At 46.1% G+C, this 27,625-nt stretch overlaps 1 protein-coding gene across 1 annotated transcript in view; it reads left to right on the plus strand.

Moving 5' to 3' along the window:
* The window catches only part of CACNG3 (calcium voltage-gated channel auxiliary subunit gamma 3), a gene marked incomplete at both ends in the record, with an annotated part of 80,714 nt that overhangs the window by 43,420 nt on the left and 9,669 nt on the right, over positions 1-27,625 (plus strand). Inside the window, one exon of the mRNA XM_079944537.1 lies at positions 26,292-26,375. Within this exon, the coding sequence (XP_079800663.1) occupies positions 26,292-26,375 (84 nt within the window). The remainder of the gene's footprint in view (positions 1-26,291; positions 26,376-27,625) is intronic.

A 27,625-nucleotide genomic window follows, 5' to 3' on the forward strand; every position in this document is an offset into this window, starting at 1 on the left:
CATTGAGTCGACAGACGTTAACAAATTGGACATTTGAGAGTGAGGGCAAGATACCGAGAAGTCGACTATTCTGAGATAGGGAAGACCCAACAATGAAAATAGCTATCACTTAGACAGTGTTTACTATGTGCTGTTCTAATCTCTTACCATATGGTAATACCTCATTTCAGCTTCACAACAACCCTAGGAGGTAGGTAATGTTATCCCCATTTACAGATGGGGAAAACTGAGGTACAGAGAGTTTAAGCGATTTGCTAAGGTCACACAGCTAGTAGATGGGAGTGCTGGGATTTGAACCTGGACTGTCTGGCTCCAGAATCCATGCACTGACATTTCACCATGTATTCTTCTCCTCAAAGAAGAATGTTCACAAAGCAGGGGACTTTCTGAACTCCCTATGTCCTGCTGTGAGCTGTCAGTACGTACAGATGAATAGCTATTCTTCTAGGGCTGTTAAGAGTTCAAATGGAAGCAGACACTCCTCCCAGATATACTCCAGGTGATGTCCTGGCAAGGCACAAAACCAGGGACTCCACAGGTTCTGCTTCCTGGCCAGCTCTCCAGCATAAACACAAAGGACCCAGTCCTTAGGGCATTTTCAGGCTGTTTCCCTTTTCTATGCTGGGAAGCAGGAAGCCAGCCACAGGACACTTGGGTTGTCTCCTTTAGCCACAATATGGAGCAAAAGTTAAGAGCAAAAACTCTACACAGAGACTCAAGGCACATTAGTTGACTTCTCTGTGTCTAAATTTTCCCATCTGTAAAATGGGGACAACGTTAGTATCCCATGAAGTTATAATGAGTTAATATATATAAATTTCTATTAAAAGGTGCTTGGCACATTTTAAGAGCTTTTTAAGTGTGTGCTAAAGAAGTAAAATGGTAGTGGGTGAGGGCACACTGGGGAGAAGTGATGCTTCTCTAAGCCAAGACCATCGTCCACAGACCTAGATGATCACTCGTCATGTCTGTCCCTGGACTGACATATTTGGGGGTTGATTTGGAAAAATATTAAAGTCAGCCTTCAACCAATCTGCTCTAAATATGAAATCAAAGTCAACAAGAAGGAATAGGGAGCTAAACACTGATGGCTGGGCTGGACTGTATTAGGCAGTAGGAAAATATGGTTTACACGATGAAACACAACCCCCTGGCCGGGAGGCTGCAGGTCTAAAACGGATCGGAGTGTGAACCCAGCTCAGTGTCTCTTCCCTCCCATCAAAACAACCTATGTCCCGCCCCAGCTTAGGTGAGTTGTGTAACGAAGAGGAGTACAGTGTACAAGTCCAGAGCTAGACTGGTTCAAAGCCCAGCCCTGCCACTTGTTAGCAATGTTGCCTTGCACAAGTCACTTACCTTCTCTGTGCCTCAGTTTTCTCATCTGTAAAAACTTGGGTGATAATAATAATATGTATCTTACAGTGTTGTAGTGAGGATTGAATGAAAGGATGCTTCTAGCACCCAGGAAGCCCTGAATAAATAGCAATCACAGCGTGTATAACGTTTTGTCTTTTTAAAAATAATAGTAGCTAGAACATTCGCTATTCTAAGAACTTTATATGAACTCATTTCTCATCATAACCCTCTGAGATAAATCCTATTTTTTTTATTAAATATAGCTGATTTACAGTGTTGTGTTAATTTCTGATGTACAGCAAAGTGATTCAGTTATACATATTCATCCATTCTTTTTTAATATTCTTTTCTGTTATGGTTTATCATTGGATTTTTAAAATAATATTTATTTATTTATTTGGCTGCATCGGGTCTTAATTGCGGCATAAGGGATCTTTCATTGCGGTGCATGGGCTCTTTGTTGTGGCACACGGGCTTCTCTCTAGTTGTGGCATGCAGGCTCCAGAGCGTGCGGGCTCAGTAGTTGCAGTGTGCGGGCTTAGTTGTACTGCAGCATGTGGGATCTTAGTTCCCCGACCAGGGATCGAACCTGTGTCCCTTGCATTGGAAGGCAGATTCTTAACCACTAGACCACCAGGGAAGTCCCTATCATTGGATATTGAATATAGTTATCTGTGATATACAGTAGGACCTTGTTGTTTATCCATTCTGTATATAATAGCTTACATCTGCAAATCCCAACCTCCCACTCCATCCCTCCCCCACACCCCCTCCCCCTTGGCAACCACAAGTCTGTTCTCTATGCCTATGACTCTGTCTCTGTTTTGTAGATAAGTCAAGTTGTGTCATATTTTAGATTCCACATATAAGTGATATCATATGGTATTTGTCTTTCTCTTTCTGACTTACTTCACTTAGTATGATAATCTCTGGTTGCATCCATGTTGCTGCAAATGGCATTATTTCGTTCTTCTTATGGCTGAGTAGTATTCCATTGCATATCCACATCTTCTTTATCCATTCATCTGTTGATGGACATTTAGGTTGCTTCCGTGTCTTGGCTATTGTGAATAGTGCTGCTATGGACACAGGGGTACATGTATCTTTTTGAATTTGACTTTTGTCTGGATAGATGCCCAGTAGTGGGATTGCTGGATCATATGGTAATTCTATTTTTAGTTTTCTGAGGAACCTCCATACTGTTTTCCATAGTGGCTGTACCAACTTACATTCCCACCAACAATGTAGGAGGGTTCCCTTTTGAGATAAACCCTGTTATTATCTCTGATTTACAGATGAGAAAAATGAGACTCAGAGAAGTTAAGCAACTTTGCCCAAGGTTACACAGCTTGAAATGTCAGGATCAGGATTTGAACCCAGGCACTCTGGCTCCAGAGTCAAAGCTCAGAACACCACACTAAGAGGGTTTTTTGTTTCCTTTTGTTCTCTAGCACATCTATTTTTTAAAAACTTTCATTTTTCTACACCTTTCAGGATTAGTTAAAAAAAGATGAAACTGGCCAAAAAGGTATATCTTGCATGTCTCAATGCCCTAAAACAGAGCTCCTCTCCAGATGTGCCTTGGGTTACCGGTGTGTAGAACAGGAGTAGATCCTTAATTTAACGGAACCAGTGCGAAATGAAAAATTTTTTCATTTTTCCAAAAATGTTAAGAATTTCAAGACGGTAAGAGCAGAGCATTCAACCAAGCATAGGACTCTTCTGAGCATGGGACACTGTGAGACCTTTCCATTCCTCCACTCCTGAAGCTGGCCCTGGCCTGGATCCCCTCGGCCCTCAGGGCAGCCCAGTGGCCCTGGCTGAAACTTGATGCCTCAGGGCTGTGAGTGGCCTTGACCTTTTGCCCCAGGGCACCATGATGTGGAAAAGGTAGGAAGCCCTGCCCTCATGGATGAATCTAGAGAACAGACTCTTCCTTGGTGTTAGCCAAAGCCCAGTTCTTTTCTGAGGATTTATTAGCCATCAAAATGTTCTGCCTGGGGCTTCCCTGGTGGTGCAGTGGTTGAGAGTCCGCCTGCCGATGCAGGGGACGCGGGTTCGTGCCCCGGTCCGGGAAGATCCCACAAGCCGCAGAGCAGCTGGGCCCATGAGCCATGGCCGCTGAGCCTGCGCGTCCGGTGCCTGTGCTCCGCAACGGGAGAGGCCACAACAGTGAGAGGCCCGCGTGCCGCAAAAAAAAAAAAAAAAAAAAAAAAAAAAAAAAAAAATCAGTGCCACCCAACCCAGATGGAAGGGGGGTTACCTAGCCCCTTCCTTCTACCTGGAGGCTACATTATAGCACACCAGCAGAGGCTCCCACACCCCCGTGCCTCAGGGGGCACCTACCATGGCTAATGCCTGGAATCCCGACATGGTATTAAATAACATCTCACCACATGCGGAGAAAGCTATTTACTTTTCAATTCACAGTGTCTAGCTGGAATTTAATAACATCACTTTGTTTTTATTGTGTTTATTTTCTAAGTGGCCTTCTATTTATGGCCAGTGATACTAGCTTTCCGTTTACAGTCAAGTTATAAAGTCTCCTTTTAAATAAATTTGGGTTTTTAAAAAGCGAGTTGATTTAAAGAGACCTATCAGACCAATACTAAAAGCTGGTATAAATATACAGAGAAAGGCACGAAGGCTGGGGAACACATGTTTTGCGGTAGCTGTACCCACAGACCTATACTCAGATGCATTTTAGGAATCAGAATGTTTAGGATTTTAGAAAGGGACTAGGGTACATTTACCGTAGATGGCTTTACGCCTATGGGCAGCACCCTGCTATCAGATGCATTCATCACTCTGCAGCAAAACTGCAAAATAGTTCCAACAGGCGAGATCCATAAAGACCACGGATACTTTCTCAAGTCAGCTCAGGTCAGGTTTTGCCATCAGCTGAGTCCATGTCATGACCTCACAGCTTTGTTCCAAAATAAATAACAAGGAACTTTGCTTTTTTTTTTTGGATTTCAGAATTTTGGAAAACGGATTGCAAACCTTGGAAATAATACTCATGCGAATTCTAGCTGAGGGTTCATGAGTATTTCACCATGTGACATACTTCCCCCTATGTGATCTCATTTAATCCTCATGACAACCCTCAGAGTTAAGGACTATGATTATATCCATTTTCCAGATGAGGAAACTGAGGCCTCGAGTGGTTAATTCACTTGCCAAAGTTACACAGCTAGTGTGATGGTGGGACCTGAACTGGAAGCCAGACTGGCTGGAGGAGGAGGGCAGAATGGCCTGGAACTCAGATGTATCCACCCCCTCAGTCACCCCATGCCCTGCTGATGGCTCCCACTCTCCTACTAGGACTGAAGCTCTCACAACAGCATCACTCCTTAGCTCGGTGAGAAAAAGGAGCCACTGTCTCCAAATCCCCGGAGAAACAAGCCCAGCCAGCTCCTGAGAACAGCTCTATGACCTCATAAGCACCTCGAAGGAACCCTGGTCACTCTTGGGTACCTGCCGCCAAGACAAGCTGTGAGCTTCATGGCCACAGTTCGTTTTAGCCTTCAGACCTGCCTCTCCTCATCAAACACACTCTCGATTGCCTCTTTTCCCCCTTTGGTTGCCATTTTTATTGAACACACAAGCCCCAGACAATGATCAGCTAAACATTTTCTTACATACTACCTCTGTTTTTTGGAGCGTTTTTAATCTGAAAAATATAGGGAAATGGAACCAAAAATGTAAAACTCATTCATAATCCACTTTAAGAAATAGAGTAAGAGGCAGAAGTTGTCCCCCCATTCTGCCACACAAATTCTGTCCCTCCCTACCCCACAGACGTAACCGCTGTTGAAAGTAACCATCTCAATCTTTTACTATCCTTATTGAGACATATCTATGTCCCGATCTATATCCATGACTATTCTATGTCTAAATCAGTAGGTACATATTTAGCTATCAATCCACAAAATAATCTATATACAGTTGCTCAGGTGGTGCACTGCTCAAATCCTAGAGCCACTATTCAGATAAACTGCCTTATAATCCACTTACACTTATTTCTTGCCTTACAAAAATGAGAGGACACCTTCCATATTAAACTGCTACTTTAAAAAAATGCATCCGTTATGGACATCTTTCCTGATCAACCCATATAGTCATAGAGTAAAGGCTGCCTGGTAGTCCATAGTATGGCTACACCTCAATGAATCCAACCCTTCCCATCTTGAGAGTCATCTAGATATTTCCAAACTTTTTGGCTCTTACATAGTCCCTTTAATATTCATAGCAGCCCTCTGAGGAGGGCATCATTATACCCATTTTAAACTATGGAAACTAAAGCTCAGAGAGGTGGGATAACTTGTCCAAGGATGAACAGCTAGTTAGTGGCAGAGTCAGGATGCCATCCCAGGTCACTCTGACTCCATGTTTATGTAGAGCAGTTGATACTGAGCATGGGTCAAGGTCATCACCTCCACAAGGTTGTTATTGATAAAGATCAATCCACAAACGGAGACCTGACCTCTACCTAGAAAGGCAAAGGGAAGAAAGCTAAAACTAACTTTGATTTAGCACCCAGTGTGTGTCCGGCACCTTGCTGGATGCTTCATATACATTATTTTATTGAATTCCCCCAAAGACAAACAACAACAGTAAAGCCTTTTAGAAACATACTGGTGTCCTCACTTATAGAAAAATGAAGTTCAGGCCCAAGGTCACACAGGAAGTGGGGGAGCTCGATTCCAACGCAACTTCTCTGCTTGTATTTCTAATGAGTACAGATCTCAGCCCACAAACCCAAGTCTGCATGAATACAACTGTGTTTTTCTGAGAGTGAATTTAGTTTCTTAATTTCTTTCTGAAACCTGCTTCTTGTCCAGTTTTCCCATCTCGTTTCCTGATACCACTACTTACCCTGTTCGGACAGGCCCAAAACTTAGACAACCTTGATGCCTCTTTTCTCCCCCGACATCCAACATCCAAATCTCGTCAGCTCTGCCTTCAAAAAGAGTCAGCCATAAGCTTCTCCCACCTCCCGACCTGCCTGCTTCACTAAAGCCCCCATCATCCATCGCTCTCATCCCAGGACTGCAGGGTCCCAGCTTTCGAGCTTCTCCCTGTCAAGACCATTCTCCACTCAGCAGCCTGAGGGGTCATTTTTTAAATGTCCATTGGGTCATATCACTCTCCCGCTTACCCTCCGTCCCCAAGGCCCCACCATACTTGCAAGAAGGCCCCAGTGCTGTTCTGTGGCCCACAGCTCCCGCCGGCCCCGTGGCCGCAGCCTCCATCTCCTTCTCCCTCCACACTCTCTTGTTCCCTACGGGGTCCTCCTCGTCCCTCGACAGCCCAGCTCACTCCCACCTCAGCGCTTCCTCTTCCCGCTGCCTAAGGTGGGCCTGGTTCCTCCCGCATTCAGTCCTCAGGCCACACGTGCCCCTCAGAGACACCCTTGATTGATCGTCACCCTCGGTGACTCCCGAGCCCCTCATCCTGCTTGAAATTCTTCAGAGCTCTGATCACTGTCTGAAATCAACTGTTCAATTGTCCTCCTTTCCCCCCAGAAGGGTCCCAGGGTGTTTGCTATGTCATGGAACAGTAGTCCCAGTGCCTAGGCTGGTGCCTGGAACCTAGCAGGTGGCTAATTGCTATTTCTTGAGTAACATGAATGAATTTTTGTTATGAGCCCTGCTCCATTGGGGGAGGAGTTTAATCTCAGCCAATCCCTTTCCTTGAAGGGCATCTAAGCTCAGAGGGGCAGAAGGAGTGGGGACGTCTGGTCTGAGTCATCTTACGTGCATACTGGCGTCTGCTAAGGTTTTCTCATTCCCTGGGGCAGAAGAAAGTATGATGGGGAAAAGGGATGGCGGCGGGGCGGAGGGGGGAGATCAGTTAATATACCAGAAGAGTCGGCGACCACACAGCTTTGTCCCACTTCACTGCTTCACACACTGGAGATCCAGCACACTCAGTAGTCCGGGCTCTCCCTGTCCTGAGTCCCAGCTGCCGGACCCCAGAGACACACAAGCCTCGTCCACGCCAGCGAGCTCTGCTCTTGGGGAATGATGCTCAGTACTCTTCCTGTGCCCGTGACCTCACTGATTCTCACAGCAAGCCTGAGAAGCAAGAAAGGTAGGGCTGGTGATCCTCATTTCACAAACGTGGATACCGAGACCGGAAATGGTTACGTGAGTTGCCCAGGTCTGCAACGCGGGCTTGGGGCAAACCTGAAGCTGGGAGACAGATGTGTTTTGCTCTGGGGTCACCCACTCTCTTCAATGGGTAGCTTTTTAGACAGTTGCTGGAAGTTGAAACCACAGAGGGGTGATGAGTGTTCATATCCTGATGACCTCATCTGAGACCCTGGATTCCGCCATGCCTGAATCAGCTTTACCTCCTGGATGTATCAGGAACCGTTGAAATTCAGTCACTGCTGATTGTCAATCCAGTCCTCTCAGCAGGAGGCACACTCATTCATTTATGCAAGAAATACTTACTGAGTGAAAGAAACAGAATCTGGATTCCTAAGGGTGAGACTCATACTTGATGAAAGAAAAGGGTCCAAATGGGGCACAGGCTGAGGCTGTGAAATGACTGAGAACTCTCACACCCAGAGGAAGCTCTGTGGAGGAATTAGGGTCTATGAGAGCCTAGAAAAAGGCTGGTTACTGAGTCCTTTTCTGGTTAGTCATGAGGGAGCACACTGAGATTTTTGGAGTCAGAAGAACCTGAATTTAAGTTCTGAATCTGCCCCTCATGGGCTGTGTTAATTGGGTAAGATACTTACCCTCTCTGAGCTTCAATTTACACACTGTAATAGGGTGATAACAAGAGTGCTGTGGTGTGAGGGTGAAATTATGTGTGGTGAACACTGAGTACAGTCAGTTTTGGAAAGAGAGGCAGGGCAGGAGAGGGGTACATGCATGGACTCTGGAACCGGACTCTGGGTTTGAATCCTGAGTCTGCCACAGATTGGATGTGTCATCTTGGGCAAGTTACATATTTCTCTATGACTCAGTTTCCTCATCAATAAGATGAGTACTGGGCTTCCTTGGTGGCACAGTGGTTGAGAGTCTGCCTGCCGATGCAGGGGACATGGATTCGTGCCCCGGTGTGTGAAGATCCCACAAGCCGCGGAGCGGCTGGGCCCGTGAGCCATGGCCGCCGAGCCTGCGCGTCCGGAGCCTGTGCTCCGCAATGGGAGAGGCCACAGCAGTGAGAGGCCCACGTACCGCAAAAAAATAAAATAAAATAAAAAAATAAGATGAGTACCTATCACATAGGGTTAGATCAAAAGTGCTTAGAACTGGGATTGACAAATAACAGGATTTTTAATATATAATGTATAGTAGAGACTATGCTTCCAAGGAGGTGATCTTATATTTGTGAACACTTTTGATTGCAAATGACAGAAACCCATCTCCAATAATCATGAGCAGCCTGAGGAGCTACTGGCTTATGTAACTGAAACACCCAAGGGTTTACCTAATTCAGGCATGGCTGCATCCAGGGGTTCAAAGGATGTCATCAAGATTCAGACCTTCAACCCCTGTCAGCAATACGTCTTCATCTCAGTTTCACCCTCAGGCTTGCCCTCTCCAAGAGGGGTCCTTGCCAAGCTCCAGTTCCAGCTTACTACCTTAGCAACACAGTGAGAAAGAACATTTTCCTTCCCTAACAGTTGTAGCCAAGGCTCCAGGACTATCCTCAATAGACCAGCTTGGTCACTTGCCCTTCCCTGAGCCAGTCCCTCTGATCAGGGAGGTGGAATGTGTTGACTGGTCACATCTAGGTCATGGGCTCCCCTTTTAGCCAACCACAACAGCCAGGCCAATTTAGAATTTTGATTGGTCATCACATGTCTGCCTCTAAGCTAATAATGGTGTCACCCTTCTCCCCCCGCAACCCCGATACATGGACTGAAGTGAGGGAGAAATGATCTCCTACAACGGAATCAGGATGCTGATACCAGAAGATAGGAAAATGGACAATCCTCAGGCAGGTAGGACAGATGTCCCCTCCAGAGTCCTGGTACAAATCAGTGACCTCAGTCTCCCTGATCCCCAGAGAGACACACCAGGATCCCTCCCCCGCTGCCCCTGGATCCTGAACCAGCCTAGCTAGTGACAACTGACTGTAGGCTCCAGGCCACAACCAGGGGACAGCACTGCCAGCTGAAGGGGGCACAGTGAATGTGCTGTGAGCTTCAGCATCCCCGTTGGAGAGAGATGGATGTAGTTACGGAGTGGGCTTGGCTTGAGGACCCAAAGAGAAAAAGCCACAGACTTAGGAAGAGGGAAAAGGAAAGTGGGCAATTCAAAGGCTCAGGTTTCGAAAGGCTCTGGGATAAGAGGGTCTCAGGCAGTGAAGAGATGCTGACACAAGAAGCTTAGAGAAGACTTCAGACTTGGAGGAGATACTTAATACTCATCCCTTCATTTACTTATTTGTTTATTTAATGACCTACTGTGCACCAGGCACTGGGAAGACAGCAGTAAACAAGGAGACGGATGGGGTTTCCCCGGTGGCGCAGTGATTAAGAATCTGCCTGCCAATGCAGGGGACACGGGTTCAAACCCTGGTTTGGGAAGATCCCACATGCCGCGGAGCAGCTAAGCCCATGCGCCACAACTACTAAGCTTGCGCTCTAGAGCCCGTGAGCCACAACTACTGAGCCCGTGCACCACAACTACTTAAGCCCGCGCGCCTAGAGCCCATGTTCCACAACAAGAGAAGCCACTGCAATGAGAAGCTCACACACCACAATGAAGAGCAGTCCCGGCTCACCGCAGCTAGAGAAAGCCCATGTGCAGCAACGAAGACCCAACGCAGCCAAAAGTAATAAACAAACAAACAAACAAACAAATAAAAAGAAGGAGATGCATTCTTGGAATTCATAGTAGCATAGAATAAACAGACATGTAATTAAACCCATAATTAATTATTTATAATATGTCTCCCAAAAGAAAAGCATGGGGTGCTGTGAGAGCAAATAATTAGATGGCATCAGCCTGAGGATGCGTGGATGGTAAGATCTTAAGGAAAAGTAGGAATTAATCAAATGGGGAATGGATAGAGAAGCATGTATGAGGCAGACAGAGTATAGATTCAAAGGTCCTGAGGCAGGTGAGAAAAGCAAAGCCAGTGCAAGAGGAGTGTGAGGAGAAGAATCTGGAGATGGGCAAGGTCCAGATCACAGAGGACTGCATAGCGCTTTTGTCCTTATCCAACAGAAAGCCACCTTGTCTAAAATTCCCTCAGATACAACACACAGCAAACAGACATTCGATAAATACTTATGAATAACCTACTATGTAGCAGGCCTTGTAGAAGATGTTTGAGACACAATGGTGCTTATATTCTAGTGAAGAAGTCAGAAATTAAACAAGGCAATAAATATAAAGAAGATAATAAGCGCACTCACATATAATCATAAGCTTTGTGAAGGAAGTGACTGAAAGTGTTTGAGGCAGGTGGAGATCTAAACGCTAAGAACAAGACAGCTCCGTGAAGGGCCGGGAGAGAGTGGTCCAGGCAAAAAGCTGTGTTCCTCAACCTCCTGCACAGTAGAATCACCTGGGGGAGCTAAAAAGACTGAGCCTCACATCCAGAAATTCTGATTCCGCTGGTCTGCATTGGGGTCTAGGCACCAGTACTATTTTTTTTTTAATATCTTTATTGGAGTATAATTGCTTTACAATGTTATGTTAGTTTCTGCTGTATAACAAAGTGAATCAGCTATAAGTATACATATATCCCCATATCCCCTCCCTCTTGCATTTCTCTCCCACCCTCCCTATCCCACACCTCTAGGTGGTCACAAAGCACTGAGCTGATCTCCCTGTGCTATGCGGCTGCTTCCCACTAGCTATCTATTTTACATTTGGTAGTGTATATATGTCGATGCTACTCTCTCACTTCATCCCAGCTTCCCCTTCCCCCCGTCCGCCCCCACCGTGTCCTCAAGTCCGTTCTCTACATCTGCGTCTTTATTCCTGCCCTGCCACTAGGTTCATCAGTACCGTTTTTTTAGATTCCATATATGTGCGTTAGCATACAGTATTTGGTTTTCTCTTTCTGACTTACTTCACTCTGTATGACAGACTCTAGGTTCATTCACCTCACTGCAAATAACTCAATTTCGTTTCTTTTTATGGCTGAGTAATATTCCATTGTATATATGTGCCTCATCTTCTGTATCCATTCGTCTGTCGACGTAGGCACCAGTACTATTTAAGAGCTTCTCGGTGATCTGGGGTCAGCCAGGAATGAGAGCCCCTGGGCCAGACCTAGCTACTCAAAGTGTGGTCCACAGACCAGCAGTATCTGCACCACCTAGGAGCTGGTTGGAAATCCCAGAAGAGGCAGAATCTCAGCCCCTTTCCCAGACCTGCGGGTTTCAAATCTGCATTTTTACAAGGTGCCCATATTAAAGTTTGAGAATAGCTGATCCAGAGTATAGTGAGAGGGAGGGGTGTGAGTAGGACAAGGTGGGATGGGAGAGATGAGAGGAGGTCAGATGGGTTTTACTCTAAGGGCCTGGTTTTATTCCAAGTACGGCACAGGTACACATATACCACACCCCAAAACACACACACAGGCAAACAGACATATCCACACTGGGCACCAGGCCCGTTTACCTTCTCTGCTTTTCTAAAATATATTTGTATCCACCTCTGATAACTCCAGATGCTCCCCTGGGGGTAGGTGGGGGCATCCCTACCCCATTTCTCTCTCTCTCTCTCTCTCTCTCACACACACACACACACACACACACACACACACCTGCCCTTAGACTCATCCCACCTAGAGATGCCCCCTGCCTCATCCCCATCATACTGCAACTCAGAAGGACTCTGGTGGGTGAGTGGGCAGTGAGAATGGGGGATTTGGAGGAAGAGGTCCCACATTCTTTCTCCTGCCCAGACAGGCAAGAGGCCTGGAGGGCACCTCAGATTCAGGGGAGAAACGATGACGTCCGCACAGGTTACAGGGAGGCAGCCAGGCTCTGTATCTTGCAGAACTAAATCCCAGGATGGTGTTTGCTCGAAACGCCAGAACTATTCCTGGATGTCAGGTGCAGTTAATGGTTGCCATGGCCACCACCCATGCTTAATGAATAGAAAAGAGTTAAAGATGCTGGATAAATGTCAGGGCCCAGGATGGATTTGCTTGGGAGCAAATCTGTTTGTGTGGGCAGAGCTGCCCAGTGAAGGTTGAAATGAGCAGTCCAAGGTAGCTGGAAACAGATACAGGAGAATCTCTCTCCCCCTTCTCAGGTTAGTGGAGTCAGAATGGCACAAAATTTCGAAAGTGTGGCTTTCTATATGGACAGTTTCAACATAGACTCCAGGTTTGTGGGTTTGATCCTGCAACATGTTCACAGAGATTGCAGTGGGGCAGAAACTGAGCCCAGGTCCCTCACGATTTAAAAGATGTCACTTTACAAAAAACAAAACTTTTCTGGATTTTTTTTTTAATGAAGAAAGTGCCAAATTAGGGTTGAAAAAACAACCTTTTGTAAAGACGATGTCAAGAAAATGAGAAGATAAGCCACAGGCTGGGAGAAAATATCTGCCAAAGATACATGTGATAAATGGCTGTTACCCAAAATATATAAAGAACTCTTAAAAACCAACAATAAGAAAACAAAGAACCTGGTTTTAAAATGGGCCAAAGACCAAAACAGACATGTCATCAAAGAAGATATACGGATGGCAAATAAGCATATGAAAATATGCTCCACATCACGTGTCTTCAGGCAAATTCAAATTAAAACAATGAGATACTACAAGTACCTATTAGAACGGCCAAAATCCAGAACGCTGACAACACCAAATGCTGGCGAGGATGTGAAGCAGCAGGAACTCTCATGCATTTCTGGTGGGAATGCAAAATGGAACAGCCACTTTGGAGGATGCTTTGGTATATGTGTACCTGTGCTGCACTTGGAGTAAAACCAGGCCCTCAGAGTAAAGCCCATCTGACCTCCTCTCATCTCTCCCGTCCCACCTTGTCCTACTCACACCCCTCCCTCTCACCGTACTCTGGATCACACACCTTGGTATTTACCCAAATACTCCTTGGTATTTATATCTACACAACAGCCTACACATGGATATTTATAGCAACTATATTCACAATTGCCAAGATCTGGAAGCAGCCAAGATGTCCTTCAGTAGGTGAGTGGATAAATAAACTGTAGCAAATCCAATGGAATATTATTCAGTGCTAAAAACAATGAGCTATGAAGCCATGAAAAGACATGGAGGAATCTTAAATGCGTTTTACTAAGTGAAAGAAGCTAATCTCAAAAGGCCACATACTGTGTGGTTCCAACTATATGACATTCTGGGAAAGGCAAAACTACGGAGACAGTAAAAGGAACAGTGATTGCCAGGGGTTCCGTGGAGGGATGGATGAATAGGTGAAGCACAGAGGATATTTTTAAGGCAGTGAAAATACTCTGTGTGATACTATCATGATGGATACACATTGTTACATGTTTGTCCAAACCCATGGAATATACAACACTAAGAATGAACCATAATGTAAACTATGGATTTGAGTGATAACCGTGTATCAATGTAAGTTCATCAGTTATAACAAAGGTACCACTCTTGTGGGGAGGCAGATAACAGGGACGCTACGCATGTGTCAGGGGAGGAGGATATGGGAAATCTCTGGACCATCCCCTCAATTTTGCTGTGAACCTAAAACTGCTCTTAAAAGTCAAGTCTAGGGGCTTCCCTGGTGGCGCAGTGATTGAGAGTCCGCCTGCCGATACAGGGGACACGGGTTCGTGCCCCGGTCCGGGAAGATCCCACATGCCGCGGAGGGGCTGGGCCCGTGAGCCATGGCCGCTGAGCCTGCGCATCCGGAGCCTATGCTCCGCAGCGGGAGAGGTCACAACAGTGAGAGACCCGCGTACCGCAAAAAAAAAAAAAAAAAAAAAAGTAAAGTCTATTAAAAAATAACAATAACCTTTTGAACCCCATACCTCCACCTGTTATGCTGTAAGTGTGCCATTTACACGCTGCTTACAGCAGTTAAAGAACAAATGAAGGGGTCCAGTAACGAGGAGTAGATTCCAAGTCACACAATGAATGTCCCTCAGGTCTGTCAGTGTGTCTCTGTGACCATGTGTGGTGCTGCCTTTGGGAACTGCTAGCGCCTGGGAATGTGAAGGCCAAGTCCAAAGAATGGGCTGCTCTGAGCTCACAGCCGGGGGCAGGGACTCAGGACTGTGTGATGCTCACTAGTTGAGGAAAAGTCTTGTATGGCCTCAACCTCAATCTTCTAAGAGGGAATCGCTCTCCACAAACCCTCCAAAACTCTGTCTGGACCTGTTCCCCAGCCAGGGTCTCACATGCCCACAGAGGCCGAGTCGTCTGTGTGTGTGACAGTGACCACGCGTCCATCTGGCTGCAGAATGTGGCTCTCAGACTCCGGTGCTCATCAGAATCCTGGAGGAGCTTGCTAAGAAGAAGTTTCTCAGACTCTCCCTAAATCACTAAGTCGTGTGGGGGGCCGATAAATGTGCTTTTTTTCTAAGAGCCCAGGTGATTCTTATGCAGGTGGGTCCAACGTTTCCAGGCACCTCTGGAGGAAAAATGTCACCACTTACAAGCAGCAGAGATGAGGGGGCCGCAGCCTTCTCCCCAGAGCCCCTGCCATGGCCACGGCCACCTGTGTGGTCTGGATGGGCTCTCGATTCCTGCCAATGCTTGCCGAGGCAGGATTAAGATGATTTTTAGAAGCACTAAAATGATTAAGGTGGCCACCCCACCCTCATAGATAATCCGATACTAAAATAATAATACTAAGCTATTACATAAGAAAGATCAACGCACTTCTGGAGTTTTTTCTGTGCTATTTTAATGATCTTTTGTAAAAGTCAGATATCAATTAATTTCCAATTCTCATTTTTTTTCTCTCTCTCTGTACCCCTGCTTTCCTGGTACCCCTAACACGTGGCTTATTCTGCATAGTTGGTTAATCCTACACAAGCGCCTGTGAAGTTCCAGGTGCCAGGCTGGGTGCCAGGCTGCAAAGGGGATCTAGAACACAGAACTGGATAGAACTGCCGTCCTGGCTAGGATGGGCGGGGCTGTCGGCTCTGTGATCCAGGACCGGCTAGGACCTGGGCTTTGGGCTAGGCTGGTGTTCCAGTTGGGCCTGCAATCAACCAAATAATTAAGGACCAGGGAAAGATTTTACCCCAAACCGAGCAGAGGGGCTGATGAAGCAAAATGCCCAACACCAGGCTCTTCAAAATAAATCAGGCCTAGAACTGGGTGCAGAGGACAGGTAGCACCCACAGTGCCCTGCTCTGAGCTCCACTTCCTGCACTTGGTTCTAAGGCAGGACACTCTCTCGACGGAGCATCTCTCTCTGGGTGGATGTGGCTGGACTCTGGCTGGACCGCCGTTCTTCCGCCATCGGCAGTTACTTCTTCAGAAGGTTCAGGATGGCTTTCAGTGATTCCTCTGAAGATGCTCTTCCCTTCCTGCTCCTCTGCAAGCCCCTGCCATCTTCGAAGAGATCTTCTAAAACTATAAATCAGATTGTGTTTCTCACATGTGTAAAGCCCTCCAAAAGCATGGACCACACGCCTTTCCAGCTTCCAGCCCTGGCCTGGAAGGGGCTCCATCGTCTGGCTCCTTCGTGGAACTGGTCTTATCCTGCCTCCCCCTCACTCACTCTGCTCCCTGCACTCCCCTTGGTTCCAGAAACACACTAAGTATTATCTTTCCCTGGGGCCTTTGCACTTGTGGCGCCCTCTTCCTAGAAAGTTCTTCCCTCAAATCTTCCCTTGAGTGGCTTCATCTTGTCACTCGGGTCACCTTCTTAGAGAGGCCTTCCCTGTCCACCCAATCTCACAATTTCCCCCCACTGCCCCCAGGTCACTCTCTCTCTCTCTGGGGTTTATTATTTTCATGGCATTTATCACTATTTGAAATTACCTCTTCCTTTTTACAGAAACCTTTGTTTTGTTCATTTATTTGTTCACTCTTGGTCTCTGCCCCACTAGCATGTAACAGCCTTGAGATCCGGAACCTACACTGTTTCATTCACTGATGAATCCGACGTGCCCAGGACACTGCTTAATGCAAAGCAGGCACCCCAGTAGACATCTGTTGAACAAGACTGAATTCAGGATGTGCACTGACAGCAGTTCAGGAACCTCAGAAGAGGATGTTTATTTCTCCTTACCTCACTCACTCCAATGGTGCTCTTATTAGGAGCCGTGGGCCCTACTTGCTGAAACCCCAAGTGCTTCGTCTTGCTCAGAGAGACCAAGTTTAGTTCAGGGTCCTCATTATCCGTGAATTCATTATCCAAATCCCTGCACACGTGCGGTTGCCCAGACAAGCCAGCAAACTCCATCTTAATGTGAATATGTGATTCATCACCTGATCATTTATAAAGCCAGTCTCTACTCAAACACACCTCCAACCCCACCCCACTCCCGTTTAATACCCTACAATTCACGGTCTTTGCCAGGCAGCCTCTCTCTGATTGCCAGCTCTTGTCAGCATGTGACCGTACAATGCAAATAGGAGGCAGAAATGATTGCAAAGTGAGATTGCGTATCTCGCAAAATGCACAGGACTTCATGAGATGGATGTGAGGGGCGCTGAAGATCTGCTGGCGTGGTGTGACATGCCAGCCATGGGCGGCCGAGAGCTTGGCGGAGGGACACTGGTTAACAATGCGAGAAGAGCAAACCGACAAGAGTGATGATGTGATAGGCGCATCCGGTGATTTGAATGTTAAAGGATTAAGAGAAGCCCTTGAGAAAATGATGACATGCTCAAATATTTTTTGCAGAAATGACCCACTTTATGATCCTGCTCTGAAAGTCAGACTTTATAATCCAGCTGGGAAAGTGAAAGATTTCATATTGGACCATCATGTGATTTTATCAGACAAAGGATGCCCCCTCCCACCAAAAATCCACATAACTTACTTTTTGGTTCACCCTAGTGCATAGTAAGAAAAGATAAGACAAAATAAACATATTCTCATAAATGATCTTTTCATTTTCAAGATAAAGCTGGAAGTACATCTTTGAACTTTATTATTTGCTATGAAATAATGGTCCCTATTTTTGAGGGAACTCCCCTAAAGGCTGTGGGTCTCAACCTTAGCTGAACAGTTAGACTCATCTGGGGAGCTCTGCAAACTCCAGATGCCCTGACTAATTAGTAAGAATCTCCAGGGATAGAACAGAGCATCGGTATTTTCCTACTGTGTCCCCAGCCCCCGTAATTCCCATTTGCAGCCCATGTTGAGAACCACCGTTTTAAGGTAACTTATGCTCTGTAATAAACAGGATATTTAACACCAGGAAACCAAACATTCTTACAATCAGGTGGTGACTTTTGCTTTCTTAACACAAGTACGTCCGGGGCACAAACAAACTTGATGTTTGTTCTTCTTTCCTGATTCCTCAAGGCGGATTCACCAGAATGGGGACTTAAAAGACCTGTATCGCTGGACCCAGAGCCCTGGTCTCCAGTGAGCCTTGGTTTTGATTCTGAGCTGGATTTCAGGGGCTGGCATTTCAGCTGGACTCGTGGCTGAGATGAGGCCAAGCTCTGGGCACTGGTTTGGCTGTGTTTCTGGGCTGGACCAGGTTCTGGGCACTGATGCTGGGCTCGGTGGGCTGGTTAGGAGGATCCACCCTCACTCTGAGCACATGGTAACGGTCCAGAACTGCTCAGAAGTAATCCTTTGTCAGGTTGGGTGGTGCCACAGCCACCCAGTTGTGCCCAGGACGGTCAATGTGGGCCACTCACCGCCCATGGGAGGTGGATGGGGCTCTTCCTGAAGACCACTGAGAGGCTCTGCCAATGGGATCTCCTCCCATCAGAGGAGGGACGTCCTGGGGACAGCTGCTCCCCGTTCAGGGTCTCCCTTCAGGACCGCAAACTTGAAAAGCTTGGGCCTTGGATGGCTCTCTCATTTCCCCAGGTCTTTCTGCTCTGGGTCTAGTATTTCCTGACTTGAGGCCCAAACCCGTAAAGGCAGAGCTGTCTTTAGCTGACCCAGAAAAGCTCTGTCTGGCCCTCGCCCAAACTTGGTACAGCAGGTGTTCTAGGCCTATTCCTGCTGGGGTGCGCCAGCTCCTCGGGCTGCCTGCCTGGCCCAGCCCTGTATGGGTGCACACGCACACGCACACACACACACACGCGCGCACGCACACACATGCACACACACACACGTCTACCCATGTGTAGATATGTCCATGTGAGGGTGGCAGGGAGGAGACACGATCTCCAGCTTCCCCCTGGCTTCCTCTCCCCCTACGCCCGGAACAGAGTTCGCAAATAACATTAAGAGCTGTCCCTGTTAACCCTCTTCTTGGTGCCCAGCGCTGTGTTAGTACCACTTAGGGGATTTTGCTAAGATCTCAGGCTCTGAGGTTAGTTAGACAGACCTTAGTTTTAGGCCTCAGTTTCCCCATCTAGAAATGGATTGACTGAATTAACACACACACACAATACTTACCATCGCTCTAAAGCACTTGACAAATATTAACTCTTCTAATCCTCATTAAACCCCACAGGGTTTCCCAGGTGGCGCAGTGGTTGAGAGTCCGCCTGCCGATGCAGGGGACGCGGGTTCGTGCCCTCGTCCGGGAAGATCCCACATGCCGCGGAGCGGCTGGGCCCGTGAGCCATGGCCGCTGAGCCTGCGCATCCGGAGCCTGTGCTCCGCAACGGGAGAGGCCACAACAGTGAGAGGCCCGCGTACCGCCAAAAAAAAAAAAAAAAATCCACGAGCTACATACCGTTAGTAGTCTCCGTTTACAGATGAGGAAACTGAGACACACATAAGTTAAGTAACTTGTAGCTAATACGCGGCACAGCTGGCACTCACATGCAGGCAGTCTGGCTCCAGAATCCTTACTCCTCACCCCAGCCTACGACCAGTAGGAGTGCCTGCTCCACGGGGTGGTAAGCAGTACCCAGAGATCCCTTAACCCAGTGCCTGGCCCAGAGTACATCTAAACAAACAGCAGATAATGTACCTACTTCTTGGAGAAATCCTAACATCTGCAGATTACTGATATTTTAACAGATGAGGAGACAAAGGCTCAAGCGAATGAATAACTCACCCAAGGTCGCCCAACTAGTGAGTTAGTAAGTGGTGGAATAGAGATTCGAACTCAGGCCTGAGGGCTCCAAGCTTTGCTCCTACCACTGCACCATATGACCTCTCTCCGGGTCAAATATGTACATGGTGAAGAGGGGGCAGGCTCTGTTTTTCCAGATTGCAAGAATCTGACTTGTTTGTAAAAATTCACAGCAAAACAGTCTAATCCCCACTTTGTGACTGTTGATGGCCATTTCCCAGGATCAGGCTGGGTGCCCGCAGTACTCGGATCTGAAAGGAAATACTCAGGATGGAGACTGAGCCACGGAATGTGGAAGCACCACCTTCCCTGGAGCTACGGAACAAGGGCTTTAACAGTTAGAAACAAAAATGTCCTATTTTAGGGGCTCCCTCCCCACCCTGGCTTCCTCCCTTGCATGTCTGGAAGCCACTCAGGACCACATAGGTCCTTTAGGTTACGCTGATCCTAAGGAAGAGATGGAGTTGACTTTGGTCCTTGTGCAACCCAACCTCCTAGACATTCCAGAGACCTCAGTGCTGAAGGGACAGCTAGAAGGGCAGCTGAGGGACCCGGTAACACCACCACAATAGGCCCTCTTCCACCCACTGGCCTCCCTTCTGTCCCCCAAACTAACCAAGCTCATTCCCAACTCCAGAGCCTGTGTGCTTGCAGTGCCCTTGGCCTAGAAAGCTCTTTCCCTGGCTCTTCACACAACTGACTGTTTCTTTTCATCATGTCTGAGCTCACCTGTCCCCCTGAACCACCTTGCCCCAAATTGCCCACCATCTCCCCCACCCAATGCACAGTCACCATCACATCATCTTGTGGGCTTCCTTCAGAGCACAGTTATCTTGTTCTTTTATTGACTATATAGACTCTCTTTTCCAGTGAGAATGTAAATTCTGAGGACCAGAATCTTCTCTGTCTTGGCCACTAGTCAATTCCTGGGACTTAAAACAACTCTGGTACACTGTGGGTGTCTGATAAATTTGGGAGAAGGGTGGAAGGAAGGAAGGAAGGAAGGAGGAGAAAAAGTTTGAATCAATCAATCTTCACAGCCCAGTTCTCATATCTGCCCTACCCCAGGTACCCATCACCTGTCACCAGTGACCACTGGATCTGTCCCCCAGACCAACCACCACTGATTCTCTGAAAGCCCCGAACTACTACCCCCCCCTCCAGATGGGGACTCACTCACTCCCATCACCTCACTCACTCCCTCTCATCACCTCACACACTATTCCACTCTGCCTGAAGGCACACACCTCCTTTACTCTGATTAACTTTTAATTAACCTTCAGATCTCAGCTTAGACATGATTTTATTCAACATTCAGTTAACAAAAATCACTCTACGAAGTTATCAAGTGAGAGAATTTTTGGTGATGAGGGAAGTACTTTTACTTTAATCTTATGCCATTCTGTATATACTGTTTGAATTTTCTAACTACATACATATATTCTTTTAATTTAACAGGGATTATCTGAATACGGGATAATGGACTGTTTCTTATTTTCCTTGTAATATTTTTCTTCTTTGAAAAAATATCCTAACAAATGTTCCTTTTAAATGTCAGTGCCACAATGACTTAATTATTACAGCTTTATTGTATGGTTTAATGTCTTAGAAGAAGCCAACTTCTTGAGTTCTTTCATTCATTCTACTATTTTTTCCCTAGCAAATTGCCTCCAGCTTCCCAAATAGACTATTCTATCACCTGGAAAAATGATAACTTTACCGTATTTTTTTTTCTATTGCGTATAACTCTTAATTCTGTTTTATTTCTTCTTGCACTGGAGCTTGTAGAATCATGGTACATCATAGAAGCAATAGTGGGTATTCATATCTCATTCTTGATTGTAATGGGACTATTTCTAGGGTTTGACCTTTGAGAAGGATTGTTGGTTTAAAGGAGGTGCCTTCCTCCTAGGAAGGAAGTATCCTTCCATTGTCTGAGCCAGAGAAGAACCGTCAGCACAATCTTCTCTGCCCAGGATGAAGTTTGTTGTCACCCCATAGCCAGTCTCTGTAATTACACCTCAACACTTTGGGAAATCTCTCCTGGCTCTACCTGCCGTTCCAAACCTCTTCCTGGGGTCCTGGAGTCTGTGGATTCTCACAGCCTAGCTCTTCTATGTGCTCTACTGTGGGTTCCCATCACCTCTCACCAGTCACCACTGGATCTGTCCCCCAGACCAACCTCCACTGATCCTTCTCCTGGTTTACCACGTTCCTGGTTTCTGCTCCTCTCTGCCCCAGTGCCTTAGCCTCAACTCTGCTAGGACGGTGCTTATCTCTGTATCCTAACTTCATCCTTGCAGGGTACCTGTTTTCAGCATCTCTTTTGGCTCCAGCCTCTGCAGTTCATGGGCAAGTCCAATCCCATCCTTTTTTTCTTAGATTTACTGATGTGGGGAAGTACTGATGAGAAAATGTAAGTGAAAAGAAGACCAGCAAGATCCTGATTTTATAAAACAATGTGTGTGTGGAAGCCTGGGGGTAGGGGGAGCAGTGGGGGATGTGAGGGGAGCCTGGGAGGAAACATACAGAAATGCTAAATAGTGGTTATTTCTGGGAGCTGGCAATATGCTACTTATATGAATGGCCAAGTTCACTGTTTGATGAGTGTATGACTTGTGCCAGCAGCTTCATTTTCAGTGTGGAGTCTTCCTCAGGGAAAGTCTTGATTCCTTTTCCTTTTTTTTTTTTTTTTTTGTGGTACGCGGGCCTCTCACTGTTGTGGCCTCTCCCGTTGTGAAGCACAGGCTCCGGACGCGCAGGCTCAGCGGCCATGGCTCACGGGCCCAGCCGCTCCGTGGCATGTGGGATCTTCCCGGACCGGGGCACGAACCCGCGTCCCCTGCATCGGCAGGCGGACTCTCAACCACTGCACCAGCGAAGCCCTCCCTTTCCTTTTATATTGCTTTTTAAAATCTCACCATGGCACCAATGTGTCTCTTCTGGTCCTAAAATACCTACCAACACCAATGGTAGGAATAGCTATAATTTATTGAGTTCTTACCACGTGCCAGGAACTGTACTAAGTGCCTTACGTCATTACCTGATTTTAACAGAGTTCTGTGGAAACTGCTGAGTACAGCACCAGGTGCCGTAACTACTATTACAGCTTCAATTAATTCTCATGACAACTGCATGAAGTTATTATTGTTATTATCTTTATCCTGGAGAAGAAGAAGAAACTGAGGTTTGGAGAGGTCATTTTCCATAGGTTCCTCAAGTGACATAGGGCCTGGGGTGGTGGGGGCAACTGTGGCCAACTAGAGAGCTGGCACCCAGTCCAAAGAGGGGGGTTGCTGAGGCCCGGCTGCTAGGGATTGTTTTCCCATGGAAATGTGGGACAGAGAGCCCCATTTTTCAAGAGAAGCTGCAAGTCAGCATTCATGTGACATACCCTGAATTTTAAATTGCGGCAGCATATTTAATTTTTAAAAAATACAATAAAATACTACAAGTAAAAAACAGAACAAAACAAATACACTAAACAAACCATCCTGCAACCCATATTTGCCATAGATGAGCATTATCTGCTTTAGAATCACCAGCTTGGAGTACGTCCTCCAGTCCCAAGAAGGCCCAAGTTCCTGTTTGCTTTCCACTTTTGCCCTCCCGGAGTTTGTGCTACTTCCCAGGACTGAAATCTCCAGGACCGTGATCAGCAAAATTTTCCTTAGCCAGAGGGTCAACATTTTTGGCTTTGCCGTCTCTGCCACAACTACTCAGCTCTGCCATTTGGCACGAAAACCATAAACAAATGGGCATGGTTGTGTTTCAATACAATTTTACTTATAGACACTGAAAGTTGAATTTCATGTATTTTTTTACTTGTCATGAAACAGTATTCTTCTTTTGATTTTTTTCTAATCATCTACATAGGCAAAAACCAGCCTTAGCTTCTGGGCTATATAAAACAGGTGGTGGGACACTTTAGACCATTTAAAATTCGTGACTGTTTCTCCAGGAGCTACTGGTGTTTGCTGGCTCCACATCCTAGTTTCAGGCTGCCTTAAGCCACCTTAGGTAAGGCCCATTTCACAAGCAGATGCGAGCACGTGTGTAGTCCTTATCCCCACGTGGTTCTGACTGGTCTGTTTCAGTAGCTTTCACATTTAATCTTCAGCTGAACATTTCCTTCCTATGAAATCTTTCGTGGAGAATGTAAAACAGCTAATGATAGGTGGTCCCACAACCACCATCCTTGTCCTGCTCCGTGGCCCCTGATGCACATCATGGAAAAAGCACGGTGGATGGAAAAACCAACTGGTCCCGTTCATAGCAGTGGATGGACCGTGAAATTATCATAAAGCCATCTGGCAAAGGATTTTGCTTACAACTCTAAAATGTGTTGAAGAGAGTGCAATTCACAGTAGTGGCTATGAACTTGGCTTTGGAGTCTGGAAGACTTACCCTTGAGTGTGCCACTTATAGTTGTGTCCTTGCAGAAATCCCTCACTTCAGATTTCCTCATCTGTGAAATAGGGCTCATCATACCAGGTACCTCCCCAGGCTGTCTTGAGAGCTAGAGAGGATAAAACATGTAAAGTGTTTAGAATGGCACGTGGTAGATGGTAAGTGCTTCACGTATGTGACTTATTCTGATTTGTTACCCAGCCAGCTGGAAGGCGATGGGGCTTAAAAGCAAACAGGAATCTGTGAATGAAACTCTAAAATCCAAACAAGAAAAATGAAGGCCTTCTTTCAATATTAGGGAAGGAGTTCTGAGTTTGTTTTTCTTCCAAGAATTTCCTTGAGTCTTCAAGCCTTCTCTCCAAGACCCCGCCCTCTTGGTTCTGAGTCCATTCTTTGCCTGGTAAGCAGAGAATCAGAACCAAGAGGATGGGCTCATATCATATCATTTATTGTGAAATGCCTCTGGTTTGGAGCCTGTTTATAGGATGTGTTAAATACACGGCACTCTTTAAGACATGGAAGCAACCTAAATGTCCATTGACAGATGAATGGATGAAGAGGATGCGAGATACACACACACACACACACACACTTACACACACAATGGAATATTACTCAGCCATAAAAAAGAATGAAATAATGCCATTTGCAGCAACATGGATGAACCTAGAGATTATCATACTAAGTGAAGTAAGTCAGAAAGAGAAAGACAAATACCATATAATATCACTTATATGTGGAATCTAAGATATGACATCAGTGAACTTCCACAAAACAGAAACAGACTCACAGAACAGACTTGTGGTTGCCAGGGGTGGTGGGGGGGGGCAGTATGGGAGGGATGGAGTGGGAGTTTGGGATTAGCAGATGCAAACTATTATATACAGAATGAATAAACAGCAAGGTCCTAGTGTATAGCACAGGGAACTATATTCAATATCCTGTAATAAACCATAATAGAAAAGAATATGAAAAATTATGTATATATATGTATAACTGAATCATGTTGCTGTACAGCAGAAACTAACACAACATTGTAAATCAACTATGCTTCAATAAAATAAATTTTGAAAACTACATGGCACTCATTATTATGAGTTAATAATAGGCATAATAATAATGGCTACCTTCATATTGTAATGGTAAAGCCCATTCAAATATTGATTCTTCCCTTCACCAGCTGTGACAACTCTCTTTCCTCTGTGATCCTGCGTTGTCTTCTCATCAAATATCAGTGTGAATAGTCCCTATCTCCTAAGGCAGTGGATGAGAGTAAATGAGAGAAGAATGTAGGTTTCAGCTCTGTGCCTAGCCCGCTAGAAGCACTTAAAAAGTGCTGGCCATTATCATGAAGTCCCTAGAGCTTTGCGAAAATTATCTCATCTTCATATATGGCCTTATTTAATTCTTATAGTAACTGCTCTAAAATATAAGCCCAGCTACATGTGAACATAAACCTTGTCCACTGTCCACGACACCACCTTGCCCCTCACCTCCAGGCCGTCTCTGCCGGCAGCGACAAGAACAATAAGGCATAATTTCATGCTGTGTTGTGGTGAGAGGTTCTGAAATAGTTTGTCATTTATGAGAACTGGCAGAGCCATTAGCTGCCCCAGAGATTGGTTAATTGGCTAGTTAACAAACACCCACAACAAGTTAAGTCAGGCTGATGTCAAAGAAAGAAAAGGAAAGAAAATGCTGACAGTTTCCCCGGGGTGCACCTGCGCAATTCTGTGCCCCCTGAAGGAGTGAGCCACACCGCAGAGCACAGCAAGCTGTGGTCCTGGGCGAGGGGAGCGGGGAAGGGGGCGGTCCTGTGTCAGATATGAGCATTATCCAATCAGGGAGAGTGGGTTACTCCAGAATCCATGCCTGGAATCCACACCAAGGAGTCAGCAGACCTTGATTGGAATTTTGGCTCTACTAGTTACCCGTATGACTTCAAGCAAAATTCTATGGCCAGCTGCCTCATCTGTAAAATGGGAAGATAAATTTATATATATATATATAATATATATATATATTATATACATAAGTATATATGAATATATGTGTGTATATATATATTCCGCTTCCTTTTCCCCTTTCCCCTCACTAATTGGGAAAAAAAGAAAAAGATAAGACAAGACAGTTCTCATGATGAATCCTTATGCTTCATAGCTCTTTGCCCTTCTAAATAGATCCCAATATCATGCAAAATCTAGGAAGCAGAAAGTTTCCATCTTCGGCTTTATTTTTATTTTTTTCCTCTACCAATCTCCTTTTTGTGCCCTAAGAAAGATGCTGATGGGCCAACCGAGGCAGAGCCTGCAACACCCATCAGGCATCTTCACTGTGGGGGTGAGGATGCAGGCTGGGCCCCAGGGGCTCTTTCCACCCCTCCCCCGCCAGCTCAGGGCCACGTTTGTTTCCACAGGGGCTTTCCGAGGCGTGTGCAAGAAAATTGATCACTTCCCCGAAGATGCTGACTACGAACAGGACACGGCTGAGTATCTCCTGCGTAAGTTCCCCCTTCGCGGGTCCTCCCGGGGAGGGGTGGGCGAGGAGGGCTGCCTTGAGGTTGTCCAGCTGCCTCTGAGTTTGAGGCTCCCCAGCACCCAGCCCCAGAAATGGATACATGCAAAGAAGCTTCAGGAAAGTCTTTGCTACTAGACAGAGACATTCAGGTGGTTCTGACATCTGAATCTCTTTCATTTCAATGAAATAGAAATAGGAAAAAAAAAAAAAAAAGGGAGCTGTGTCAAAACTGAAAAGTTCTTTTTAGTCTGCTTAGGAGGAAATCTAAGGATTTTCTTCAACCTGAATACAAGTTTTCACCTTCCCCGGAGGGCTGATTTGAGGTGCTAATGGGCTAAGTGCTAATGGGTGAGGTGCTAATGGGCGAGGTCCTAAGAGGCAAGGCCTGGGAGAATAAAAGCAAACCAAGGTTCACCCCTCTTCAGTTTCAATCTCATTGGGGCAGGACCAGTGTCTCCCCCTAGATTGTCCCAAGGTCAGTAACCCGGATATGACATGGAACTGTCACAAACGCAGCACGTAGGAGGCAACAGTGTGCTGGCTTAGAGCAAGGGCTCTGGATCCTGGGTGAGTCGGGCTTTTACTCCGGTGACGCCCTACTAGCTGGGCTGGACCTGGGCCAGGCTGCTTTACCCCTCATCTCTCACCTTTCTTCATAGTCAGCAATAAAGATAATATTATCCATCTGACAGGTGATGAAAATTAAATAAGCTGGTGCACATTGTGCTCCGCCTGGGGCCAACATGTACTCACGAAGCCATACGTGTTGGCTCTCTTCTGGGGCATGGGATGAGCAATGGTCAAGGCCCAGTGGCAGCCACAGGCCTGACATTAATCCAGGCACAGAGAATTGGGGATTTAATGTAATTTAGATAGAATTTCTTCAACAGGGAGGTGTGTCAAGTTCACTCAAAAGAAAAGTTCTAAGGCATTGACTAATTTACTATTAGAGAGTGTTAAATGTAACATTTTTTTAAACTGCTGTTATACATAAAAACTTCAAGAAATTGTGCTATTCGGGTTATGCTTGTAACTCGTAGCTCAAGAAGAGTGCTGTTACAATTAAAGTCATTGTTAGCTCTACTCACGCTTGCTAGTCTACAGATGGGCAGTGGGTCTAAACACGAGCCTTTAGTTGCATAACAATGTAAGTGGTGCGAGGGGTCCATACGAAAGAAAGTCATTTCTAAGCTAATTTTTTTTTTTTTTTTTTTTTTGCGGTACGCGGGCCTC

This window comes from Stenella coeruleoalba (assembly GCF_951394435.1).
Source record: "Stenella coeruleoalba genome assembly, chromosome: 15".
Taxonomy (NCBI): domain Eukaryota; kingdom Metazoa; phylum Chordata; class Mammalia; order Artiodactyla; family Delphinidae; genus Stenella; species Stenella coeruleoalba.